Source organism: Oncorhynchus tshawytscha, linkage group LG03, assembly GCF_018296145.1.
Source record: "Oncorhynchus tshawytscha isolate Ot180627B linkage group LG03, Otsh_v2.0, whole genome shotgun sequence".
Lineage (NCBI taxonomy): Eukaryota > Metazoa > Chordata > Actinopteri > Salmoniformes > Salmonidae > Oncorhynchus > Oncorhynchus tshawytscha.
Genome location: NC_056431.1, coordinates 40,139,200 through 40,151,505, shown reverse-complemented (window position 1 = coordinate 40,151,505; position 12,306 = coordinate 40,139,200). Strand labels below are relative to the sequence as shown.

Sequence of the window (12,306 nt, the reverse complement as noted above, 5' to 3'; positions counted from 1 at the left end):
ATTAACAAGTTGATTTGTGGAATTTATTTCCTTCTGAATGCATTTGAGCCCGTCAGTTGTGTTGTGACATGGTAGTGGTGGTATACAGAAGATAGCCCTATTTGGTAAAAGACCAAATAGGGCTATCTTCTGTATACCACCACTACCATGTCACAACACAACTGTCCATATCATGGCAAGAACAGCTCAAAAAGCGAAGAGAAACGACAGTCCATCATTATGTTAAGACATGAAGGTCAGTCAATCCGGAAAATGGCAAGAACTTTGAAAGTTTCTTAAAGTGCAGTTGCAAAAACCATCAAGCGCTATGATGAAACTGGCTCTCATGAGGACCGCCACAGGAAAGGAAGACGCAGAGTTCTCATCTGCAGAGGATGAATTCATTAGAGTTAACTGCACCTCAGATTGCAGTCCAAGTAAATGCTTCACAGAGTACAAGTAAGACATCTCAACATCAACTGTTCAAAGGAGACTGGGTGAATCAGGCCTTCATGGTCAAATTGCTGCGAAGACACCCCTACTAAAAGGACACCAATAATAAGAAGAGACTTGCTCGGGCCAAAAAACACAAGCAATGGGCGTTAGACCAAAGGTAAGATTTCCACTGGTCTGATGAGTCCAAATTTGAGATTTTTGGTTCCAACCGCCCGGTCTTTGTGAGACGCAGAGTCGGTGAACGGATGATCTCAGCAATGTGTGGTTCCCACTGTTAAGCATGGAGGAGGTGGGATGGTGTGGGGGTGTTATGGTGACACGGTCAGTGATTTATTTAGAATTCATGAAACACTTAACCGGCATGGCTACAACAGCATTCTGCAGAAATACACCATCCCATCTGGTTTGCACTTAGTGGGACTATCATTTGTTTTTCAACAGGACAATGACACAACACACCTCCAGGTTGTGTAAGAGCTATTTGACCAAGAAGGAGAGTAATGGAGTGCTGCATCAGATGAACTGGCATCCACAATCATCTCAACCCAATTGAGATGGTTTGGGATGTGTTGGACTGCAGAGTGAAGGAAAAGCAGCCAACAAGTGCTCGGCATATGTGGAAATTCCTTCAGGACTATTGGAAAAGCATTCCAGGTGAAGCTGTTTGAGAGAATGCCAAGAGTGTGTAAAACTCATCCAGGCAAAGGGTGGCTACTTTGAAGGATCTAAAATATATTTTGCTATGTGTAACACTTGTTTGGTTACTAGATGACTCCATGTGTTATTTCATTGTTTTGATGTCTTCACTTTTATTCTACAATGCAGAAAATAGTAACAAAGAAAACCCTTGAATGAGTAGGTGTGTCCAAACTGGCGGCAAAGATTTAGCAGCGGCGGGGCACAGCTGCTAAATTAATTTAGGGGAAACACTGCTACTTCATGAAAGCATCTGAACTGAGATTGTCCCTAATGAGAGAATGACCCTGTCAACTGGGTTAGGGCAGGGATGTCCTTATCCCATCGTGCTCTAGCGACTCCTGTGGCAGGCCGGGCGCATGCACGCTGACACGGTCGCCAGAGGTACGGTATTTCCTCCGACACATTGGTGTGGCTGGCTTCCTGGGTAAGCGGGCATTGTGTCAAGGAAGCAGTGCGGCTTGGCTGGGTCGTGTTTCGGAGGACGCACGGCTCTCAACCTTCGCCTCTCCCGAATCCGTATGGGAGTTGCAGCGATGGGACAAGATTGTAACTACCAATTTGATACCACTAACTTGGGTAGAAAAAGGGGTAAATAAAAACAGTTTAACTTTCTCTCACTTGCTTACAATGCAACACTGATACCAGACTTAAGAAAATGGCTCTTTGTTTGAGTGGACAAAAACAAACTAATGACAGGAATTGCAAAACAATGGACCCCCCCCGCCCGATTGTGTCAAGTCAATAGCACTGAGGGGCAGAGAGGCATACAAAACCCACTGACCAGTTTGGCCTGCTTCTCAGCCTTCTTAGCAGCTTTCTCCGCTTCCTTCTGCTGTTTCTTCAGGCCTTTCTTCGACGGGGCCTGGTCCGCCTCCTCCACGACCCTGCAACAGGAAGTCCAGACCAATGCAAAACATAAGTCAACTAGCTACCTACATTTTTGGGGGCTTCCTGTAGGAAGTTTTTGACCGCTGGGAAAATGTATTCCAGCCATCACCACCATTTCTGAATGTGGCTAATGGCACAGGTTGATGAGCCATGTTTCTGTCCAGGCTAACAATAAACACAGCTACTGGGGAAAAATTAATCACTTTAAATTCTAGGTCAATATGATTCATACGGACTACAAGGGTGTCTAGACTTTGTTATGACTACAGGAAGCACCAAGGAGCGGTAGGCATAGGCGATTTGTCTCCAGACTGAGATCAAAGATTCCATGAAAAATAAGAACTTTGCACCTCCTCAATAATATTACTGCGCATGTTGCACATCCACAGCAGGAGGTATTTTTCTCATCCACAACCTGTGATCGTGCCGGGTTGTGTCATTGTACTCCCTGACAGTAAGCGTCTACAGGAAATAACACTGATCAAAAGGAGAACGGTGACATAAATAGCAATATAAACAAATCACAACAGCAACAGATGGCGTTAAGCAATGACTTCAAAAGAAGGACCTGCCAGTGTTTTTACAATGTTTTCCCTTCCACTTGTTTCCTGTCACAAAGGAAATCATAATAGGCATTAGGCAAAGGCAATTCTTCACCAAAACTCAAAATTCTTGATGTTGAATCTTGAACATTTTCAAAAAATACCTTCCTTATCTCCTGTAATACTATAAAAGCAACCCCTGGGAACCATACGAGTATGTCAACAGAGTCAGGATGAGTGAGGGCAACCTATATACATATCCAGTGGCATTAACACACAATGAGGAGAGGAGGAAATGGTGGTAGGACCCCTGACCAGGCTGCAACTGATTTAATGGCATCTAGCATTACTGATAACATAGGCTGTTTTTCACAATGACGATAGAAAAAGGGACATTTGAGAGGTTCTCGAAAGGCATTGATGCTGGAGAGACAATACTGTTTGTGTAAACTTGATCACATTCCAAATGCTGGAACAGATGTCGCATTGAGTCATGTTTTTGAAACAGCTGAAATGTATAGCCATTTTCGTTATATTTGAGACTTGTTTAATTGAGATTTTACCTGAAATTACACTAACAGTCTGTTACATTATGAAATTGGCACACTAGCTGCCGCCTGCACTGAGCCACGGAAAACTCTAGAAAACCATTTCCGCCACCATTTCTTTAAAATCATGTTGATACGATCTTAAAATGTTGACATAAGCAAGTCATTTGTGATTTCAGAGTTGGCACCACAGGTACCAGAGTGCTGGGGGGGGGGGGACATTGTTTTCCTGAGGACCAGAGTTTCCCCTGATCTGGTAGTCTAACCTAACCAGGTAAAACTCCAGGTATAACATAGTAATAATTCAGCAGATGCAACAACCCAATTGTTTTAAATATAAACTATGATGGGACTCGTTTCTTTTAATAATTAGGTAATATGGAGAGAAAAAAATTAAAACATATGGAAAAACTCCTGGCCCTAGGGAGGATGAAAACATTAAAATCCTGTCAAACAAATCATGAGGCGAATCAGTCCAAAACAAAACAGCAATTTGTCCTTCTTTTCAATGGTTTTCTGGCTATATTTTTTTATTAAACCAAATCAAAATTGCTGGGGCAAATGGCAGCTTGCCACACGTTTGCCGGCGGCCCTGCTGTGCTGATCCCTGCAACGTGGACAGATGGAAATCGCCACACAATGATGCAAATTAAGAAACAACCTGTACGACCTATATGCATTTTCTTTTTGGGTGGCGAGAATGGGTTTCCATGTACAGTGCATTCGAAAAGTATTCAGACCCGTTGACTTTTTCCACATTTTGTTATGTTACAGCCTTTTTCTAAAATGTATTCAATAGTTTTTTCCCCCCTCATCTACACACAATATCTCATAATGAAAAAGCAAAAACAGATTTTTAGAAATAGTTGCTCCCAAGCTCCGTCAGGTTGGATGGGGAGCGATGCTGCACAGCTATTTTCAGGTCTCTCAAGAGATGTTCGATCGGGTTCAAGTCCAGGCTCTGGTTGTGCCACTGAAGGACATTCAGAGACTTGTCCCGAAGCCACTCCTGCATTGTCTTGGCTGCGTGCTTAGGGTTATTGTCCTGATGGAAGGTGAACCTTCACCCCAGGCTGAAGTCCTGAGCGCTCTGCAGCAGGTTTTCATCAAGGACCTCTATGTACTTTGCCTCGATCCCAACTATTCTCCCAGTCCCTGCCGCTGAAAAACATCCCCACAGCATGGTGGTCACCACCATGCTTCACCATAGGGATGGTGCCAGGTTTCCTCCAGACGTGATGCTTGGCATTCAGGCTAAATAGTTAAATCTTGGCTTCATTAGACCAGAGAATCGTGTTTCTCATGGTCAGAGTTGTTTAGGTGCATTTTTGCAAACTCCAAGCGGGCTGTCATGTGCCTTTTACTGAGGAGTGGCTTCAGTCTGGCCACTCTACCATAAAGACCTGATTGCTGGAGTGCTGCAGAGATGGTTGTCCTTCTGGAAGGTTCTCCCTTCTTCACAGAGGAACTCCAGAGCTCTGTCAGAGTGAACTTCAGGTTCTTGGTCACCTACCTGACCAAGGCCCTTCTCCCCTGATTGCTCAGTTTGGCCAAACAGCAAGCTCTAGGAAGAGTCTTGGTGGTTCCAAACTTCTTCCATTTTATAGTGATGGAGGCCACTGCGTTCTCAGGGACCTTCAATGCTGCAGAAATGTTGTTGTACCCTTCCCCAGATCTGTGCCTCCAAACAAGCCTGTCTCCGAGCTCTCCTTTGACCTCATGGCTTAGTTTTTGCTCTGACATGCACTGCCAACTGTGAGACCTTATAGACAGGTGTGTGCCTTTCCAAATCATGTCCAATCAATTGAATTTACCACAGGTGGACTCCAATCAAGTTATAGAAACATCTCAAGGATGATCAATGGAAACAGGATGCACTTGAGCTCAATTTTCAAGTCATAGTTTTCAAACATTCTCAAAACCTGTTTTCACTGTCATTATGCGGTATTGTGTGTAGATTGATGAGGATTTTTTCCCATCCATTTTAAAATAAGGCTGTAACTTAACAAAATGTGGAAAAAGTCAAAGGGTCTGAATAAGTTAGCTTATAACAGTGAACCTTTTTTGTTGGATACACATAAGACAATGCTAGGTATTGTAGCATATTTTGGTTAAACTATCCCCAAGTCAATGGAATTGCAAGCCTCTGCATGCACAGTGCATTACTCCATCACATGTACAGCTGATTCTCAAGATCTTCAGCCCACACTACTACACTGTCTGAGCCAAGGACTACATGCTTTCTGATAACGATATTGTAATGTATTGTTGTATTGTTATCAGAAAGCACGTAGTCCTTGGCTCAGACAGTGTAGTAGTGTCTCTGATTGGGAACCATATTTAGGTAGCCTGGGTTTCACTGTGTATTTTGTGGGTGATTGTTCCGGTCTCTGTGTAGTGTTCACCAGATAACCTAATTACAGCCTTTCACGTTTCGTTTGTTGTTTTTGTATTTATTTAGTTATTTCATGTATCGCTATTTTTTCATTAAAGAACATGAGTAACCACCACGCTGCATTTTGGTCCGATTCTCCTTCAACAGACGAACGCCGTTACACTAATCTTTACAGGAAAGGGCACTATCTGATGTGTGGAGACAATTCACTGCAGCTAATGTAGAAGGAAAAGCTGTGTACATTTGCAAATACTGTGCCAAATCATGTGACGAATGCAACAAAGATGTAAAATTATCTGGCCAAGTGCATAAACTTCCCTTAGGGCTCACAACAAGCAACCTCTGACAAAAGTCCCTCTACTTCTATTCAAGGTGAAAATGATGAATCAGACACCTTATCGGTAGCAACAGCTCATGGTCCTCCTGAAATCCAAAGTTTTTTTGACTCAATGGAGGAACATAGTCAGAGAAATGCTGATTAATGTCTTGCTCGAGCTCTGTATGCAACTGGTTCCCCTCTGATGCTCACAGGCAATGTGTATTGAAAGAGATTTCTGTTGTTCTCTGCCCCTGAACAACACAGTTGACCCACTGTTCCTAGGCAGTCATTGAAAATAATTTGTTCTTAACAGACTTGCCTAGTAATTATTATTTTTTTTCACATATTTCACATACCTAACCATTTTTTAAATGTTTACTAAGTTGGGGTCATCTAGCAGCAATCTACCTCACCAAGCAAAGTGAGAAGAATAAGAGCACCACATTGAAGCTGACGAGCAACACCAGTTGGGGTGGTGGTGTTGTCATCATGTTTGACAGTCTCCTGGAGGGGAAGGAGTCTCTCCAAGAAATGGCCATATCACAGTCTGCCGATATGGACAGACCCATCAAAAGGATACTCCTGGATGATGTATTTTGGGAGGGAGTGGTAAGCAGCCTGAAACCTATAGCAGTAGCCATTGCATGGATTGAGGGAGACAATGCTATCCTGTCTGATGTTCAGACTCTGCTTGCAGATGTAATAGAAGAAATCCATACTGCCCTAACCACTTCACTGTTGTTCCAAGCAGAGGAAACTGCAGTTCTGAAATACATCCAAAAGCGTGAAGACTTCTGCCTGAAGCCCATATCCGCCCCAGCGTACATGTTGGACTCCAAGTATGCTGGCAAGAGCATCCTGTCTGGTGCAGATATCAACAAGGCCTATGGTGTCATCACTACTGTGCCTCGCCATCTTGGCCTGGATGAGGGCAAGGTTCTTGGCAGTCCGGCGAAGTACACTTCCAAGCAAGGGCTTTGGGATGGAGATGCAATATGGCAGACATGCCAACATATCTCATTAGCCACCTGGTGGAAGGGACTCTGTGGATCTGAGGCTCTTTCCCCTGTTGCCTCCATCATCCTCCAAATCACCCCAACATCAGCCGCCTCAGAGTGCAACTGGTCCTTGTTTGGGAACACACACACACACACCAAAGCACGCAACAGGCTGACCAATACAAGGCAAATGTGAGGCTTTTTGAGCCTGACATACGAGCCATCCTCAACCAGGTTGGAAAGTGACAGTGAAGATGAGGCCTCAGAGTCTGACGTTCAAGAGATGGACATTGAAGAGGTCCAGGGAGAAGACATGGACGGCTGAGAGGAAGACAACCAAAGCTTTGGTTTATAGACTATCATTTTACAGATGTATGTTGAAACCATTTTTGGGAGATGCAATGGATCATTCAATATTCCCTTTTGTTGTTCAGTGAAATCATCCCATGTGAAGAGTCAACTCATTTAATTAAAGTTAATTTCGTAACAAAATTGTTTTTTATTATTTCTTTCTATTGGAAGGATTTAATCATTTGCAAATACGTCTACTTATGATAAGGTAAAATGTTTATGTTTCTGTCTCCATATGATATGGTAAATATATCCAATGCAAAAAACATCTAGATTTAAATGGTATTCATATTAATTTGCATATATTTCCATTAATTCCCATATATTCCCAAGGAAAGTTTCCACCTCTGAATATTCCCCAAAATGTGCAACCCTATTCCCATGCGTAGCCTCCTGGCTAGTGGCTGGCTATTGTGCCCCATTTACGGTACTTTTGAGTTACTAAGCAACCTTCTAAGTGTATATTATGTAAATAAAAAATTATTCCTGACAAATAAGCCCATATTCCTCCAAATGAAAGACTCAGAGTCAGTGTGACTACTTCAACATGTGCCATCATGCATAGACTATGGGTTATTTTACAGAAAACAAAGGAAGAAATTTGATGACTGATTATGCACCCAACTCATTTCAGATTTTCATCATATATAGGCCTATTTTAACATTTTTGTCTACACTTTTTGGGACACCTGGGCCACGTTCAGTTACAAAAACCTTGCAGATATATTCATGGAATTTCTAATATATATATATATATATATATATAACCTTTTATTTAACTAGGCAAGTCAAATTCGTATTTACAATGACTGCCTACCCTGGCCAAAACCTAAACCGGACGACACTGGGACAATTATGCGCTGCCCTATGGGACTCAATCACGGCTGGTTGTGATACAGCGTGGAATCGAACCAGGGGCTGTCGTGACGCTTCTAGCACTGAGATGCAGTGCCTTAGACTGCTGCGCCACTCGGGAGCCCCTAAATAGAGCAGACATGATTCCTTATTCTACAGGCGTTTGTTATACTGTAGCATATTTCTATCTGAACATTCCAAAACATTGCGTCTTGATGAACATCCCCCTGCCCTCATGTAAAATCAGTCTTGGGCTTCACCTGCTGTGAACACAGCAGGGATTGACAGTAAAAAAAACAAATTGTCACTTGTCCATAGGACAAATAGGACAGATTGTTTTTACTTGTCCAAAACTTCAAGTCACTTACAAGTGAAGAAACATCTGTAACACAATGGGCCAAAACAGTGCTTGAAAATTGTGTTGCATCATGCAAGGAACCACTTCAAAAGATAAAAAGCATTATTATCACTAGTATTGACAATGGAAGGCTGCTGGTCTCTGATCCCATGTATTATATCTCCAGCCTTTGTTGCCTTGAGAAAGGCACTAACCCCCCTCTCCCAAAGTAAAATACTGCACTGATAGGCTACTGTATACAACATGTGGTCAACCCTCTATTTGGAGAGCTACTGGGCGTGTAGGCTTTTGATCCAACCCTGCTCAAACACAGTCAGCTTATCAAGGGACTGCTGAGCAGCTGTTTTTTTTGTCTTTATAAAATAATTCCCTCATTCAATTACCAGGGATCAAATGGCTAAGGTGGGCGACTTCAAAGCAAGGTAGCTAACTAAGACACGTTTCTCTCTGTTTCTTGTCAATTAGGCTATTTTAATCATTTTTTTCAACGTTTTTAGAATTATATGGCCAGTATTGAATAGAGGAGAATCCCAGCTTTCCAACGGTGTCAGAATTATTTCAACACCCAATTTTGAGCACTTGAGAGACGTTTTATAACCGGAGTACTCAGCATTGGTTTCAAACTGTGCACCCATATTTGCCGTACACGAGTGCCGGGTGGGAAAGTTATTTAGGATATTGGACATGACATTAATACATGCTAATACGTAAATAGTTAACTAGCGAGATAGCCAATTCAAAACACATTGTGTAGTTTGGCTGGTTATCTAGTTAAATAATGATATACAATAGACTATCTGCTGCTACAACGTCTCTCTCGCCTCTGGCAAAAGCCCACTCGCACTGGCATGCATGCAGGTGATGCAAACACCATGACCTTTTACAGCTATAACTGGGGAAATAACTCACTAGCAATGAACATCAACAAATATGCGCACGCGGCTACCGTGGCTCAGATCTCAAAAACGCATCTTGTGACTGCATGATTGAAAGACCACTCGTGCCTGTCAACGCAGGCCTAAAATAATTCTACTGTGATGCGCTCTGCAGAGATTGGGGGGCCAGTGCACAACACACCGCATCCAGAGGTAACTTCAATCTGATTTTTTTTTAAATTTTTTACTTGTCCAGTCGGGCAACTTAAATCTATAATCTTCTCGACTGACAATTTGTTTAACTTGCCTCGGCAAGGGGACAAGCGTTAATGTATGCTATACAATGTCCAACACTGGCTGTCAAACAGTGATCTAGACTTGTCAGTTTATTTCTGTCCCAAAATCTATTGTAAATGCTTCCCCTACATTTGCCTAGCTGTTTTAAGGAAAACACTGCACTTTATGACATGGTTGTGCACTCTGACCCGAGCAGAAAACTGCCACTGGTCAAACAACTGGGGGAATGTGTATGGATGGACAGGTTATGACAAGTTCCCTTTTGCAGAGCCTTTACAACCACACTCAATAATGAATGGCACATTTCATGCTACCTTTCTCACAAATAGGTTTTATACGATATACCGGTAGTTAGCTATGTACATCATTTATTTTGAGTACGGAGACATGCAAAATGAAAGTTCAACCACTAAATCAAGATTTTGTTTTAACTAGCAAGCTAGCTACCGAACTAACTGCTAGGTTCAGCACGCATGAAAAGCAGCTGTTAGCCAGCTAAATTAAGTGGCATGTATTATTGAGCATGATGGCACGGTCAGAGAGCATTGGCATGTAATGGTGCTTAGCTTGCTACTGTTAAGATACTAGCAAGTTAGCTAGCTGTCAAACTTTAGCTGTAGAAGCCAGCAGAAAGAAACGTGGACTTCACGGCTGTAGCTGCTATTCGTGACATTTTCTGTTTTAAACTAGCTAGCTAGCAAACTAGTTTGCTATCTTGATGGAAAACTGATACATTAAATTGCTGATGCAATCATCTGAAAATACAACCGGCTTTAACTAGCCAGCTAACGTTACAGTATCTAACGTTAGCGTTTAAAACATTCTGAGACACGAGAAAGCATTTCTCTTACCCTTGGACTCCATCTTTAGTCATGACAGTTATTCTTTTGAGATGGTAGTTTCTTGACAGTTACTTCTGAGACAGTCAGCTGTACAGAGAGCATTCATATGGTAGAAGACGGGCCTATTTCCCTGATGCACAGAAAACTAGTTTCTCAATCCGGGCTGAAACTAAGTCAAAGAACAATAGTTCCGCAAGAGCTGTGGAAATCTCATCCTGTCATATTTCAAATCAAGAGCTTACTTACAAGCCCTTAACCAACAATGCAGAGTAAGAAAATATGAGCTTAAAATAACATTAACGAGGCTAAATACAGGGGGTAAATAAATCCAAGTAAAAAAAGTAACACCATAAAATAACAGTAAGGAGGCTATATACAGGAGGTACTGAGTCAATGTGGGGGTAGGGGTTAGTCGAGGTAATTGAGGTACTATGTACATGTAGGTAAAGTGACTATGCATAGATAATAAACATTGAGTAGCAGCAGCGTAAAAAAGGGGGTCAATGCAAATAGTCCAGGTAGCCATTTGATTAACTGTTCTTATGGCTTGGGGGTAGAAGCTGTTAAGGGGACTTTTGGACCTAGACTTGGTGCTCTGGTACCGCATGCCATGCAGTAGCAGAGAGAACAGTCTGTAACTTGGGTGGCTGGAGTCTTTGACCATTTTTAGGGCCTTCTTCTGACACTGCCTGTTACAGAGGTTCTGGATGGCAGGAAGCTTGGCCCCAGTGATGTACTGGGCCATACGCACTACCCTCTGTAGCGCTTTGCGATCGGATGCCGACCAGTTGCAATACCAGGCGGTGATGCAACCAGTCAGGATGCTCTCAATGGTGCAGCTGTAGAACTTTTTGAGGATCTGAAGACCCATGCCAAATCTTTTCAGTCTCTTGAGGGGGAATAAGTGTTGTCGTGCCCTCTTCACAACTGTCTTGGTGTGTTTAGACCATAATAGTTTGTTGGTAATGTGGACACCAAGTAACTTGAACTCTCGACCCGCTCCACTACAGCCCGGTCAATGTGAATGAAGGTGTGCTCGTTCCTCCTTTTCCTGTAGTCCACGAACAGCTCCTTTGTCTTGTTCACATTGAGGGAGAGGTTGTTTTTCCTGGCACCACACTGCCAGTCTCTGACCTTCCTATATAGTCTCATTGTTGTCGGTAGCAGGCCTACCAACATTATGTAGTCGGCAAACTTAATAATGGTGTTGGGGCCGTGCTTGGTCATGCGGTTGTGGGTGAACAGGGATTATAGGAGGGGCTCCTGTGTTGAAGATCAGCGTGGTAGATGTGTTGTTGACTACCCTTACCACCTGCGGGTGGGCCATCAGGAAGTCCAGGATCCAGTTGCAGAGGGAAGTGTTCTCATGTAGGTGTTCCTTTTATCCAGGTGGGAAAGAACAGTGTGGAGTGCAATAGAGATTGCGTCGTCGGTGGATCGATTGGAGCGGTATGCAAATTGGAGTGGGTCTACTGTTAATGGGATGATGGTGTTGATGTGATCCATGACCAGCCTTTTAAAGCACTTCATGGCTACAGATGAGGTGTGCTACGGGTCGGTAGTCATTTAGGCAGGTTTCCATGGCGTTCTTGGACACAGAGACTATGGTGGTCTGCTTGAAACATGTAGGTATTACAGACTCAGTCAGGAAGAAGTTGAAAATGTCAATGTAGACACTTGCCAGTTGGTCAGCGCATGCTCTGAGTACACGCCCTGGCAATCCGTCTGGTCCTGCGGCTTTATGAATGTTGACCTGTTTAAAGTTCTTACTTACATCGACTATGGAGAGTGGGATCACACAGTCGTCTGAAACTGCTGGTGCTCTCATGCTTGCTTCAGTGTTGCTTGCCTCGAAGCTCATCTGGTAGGCTTGTGTCACTGGGCAGCTCGCAGCTGGGCTTCCC

At 43.1% G+C, this 12,306-nt stretch overlaps 1 protein-coding gene across 1 annotated transcript in view; it reads right to left on the bottom strand.

The window, feature by feature from the left end:
• Positions 1–10,561, bottom strand: part of LOC112235435 (aspartate--tRNA ligase, cytoplasmic-like) — a 33,507-nt gene extending 22,946 nt beyond the window's left edge. Inside the window, exons 1-2 of the mRNA XM_024403882.2 lie at positions 10,412–10,561; positions 1,916–2,018 (exon numbers count right to left, since the gene is read on the bottom strand). Coding sequence (XP_024259650.2) covers positions 1,916–2,018; positions 10,412–10,434 — 126 coding nt within the window. The 5' untranslated portion in view covers positions 10,435–10,561. The remainder of the gene's footprint in view (positions 1–1,915; positions 2,019–10,411) is intronic.
• Between the last annotated feature and the right edge of the window lie 1,745 nt (positions 10,562–12,306).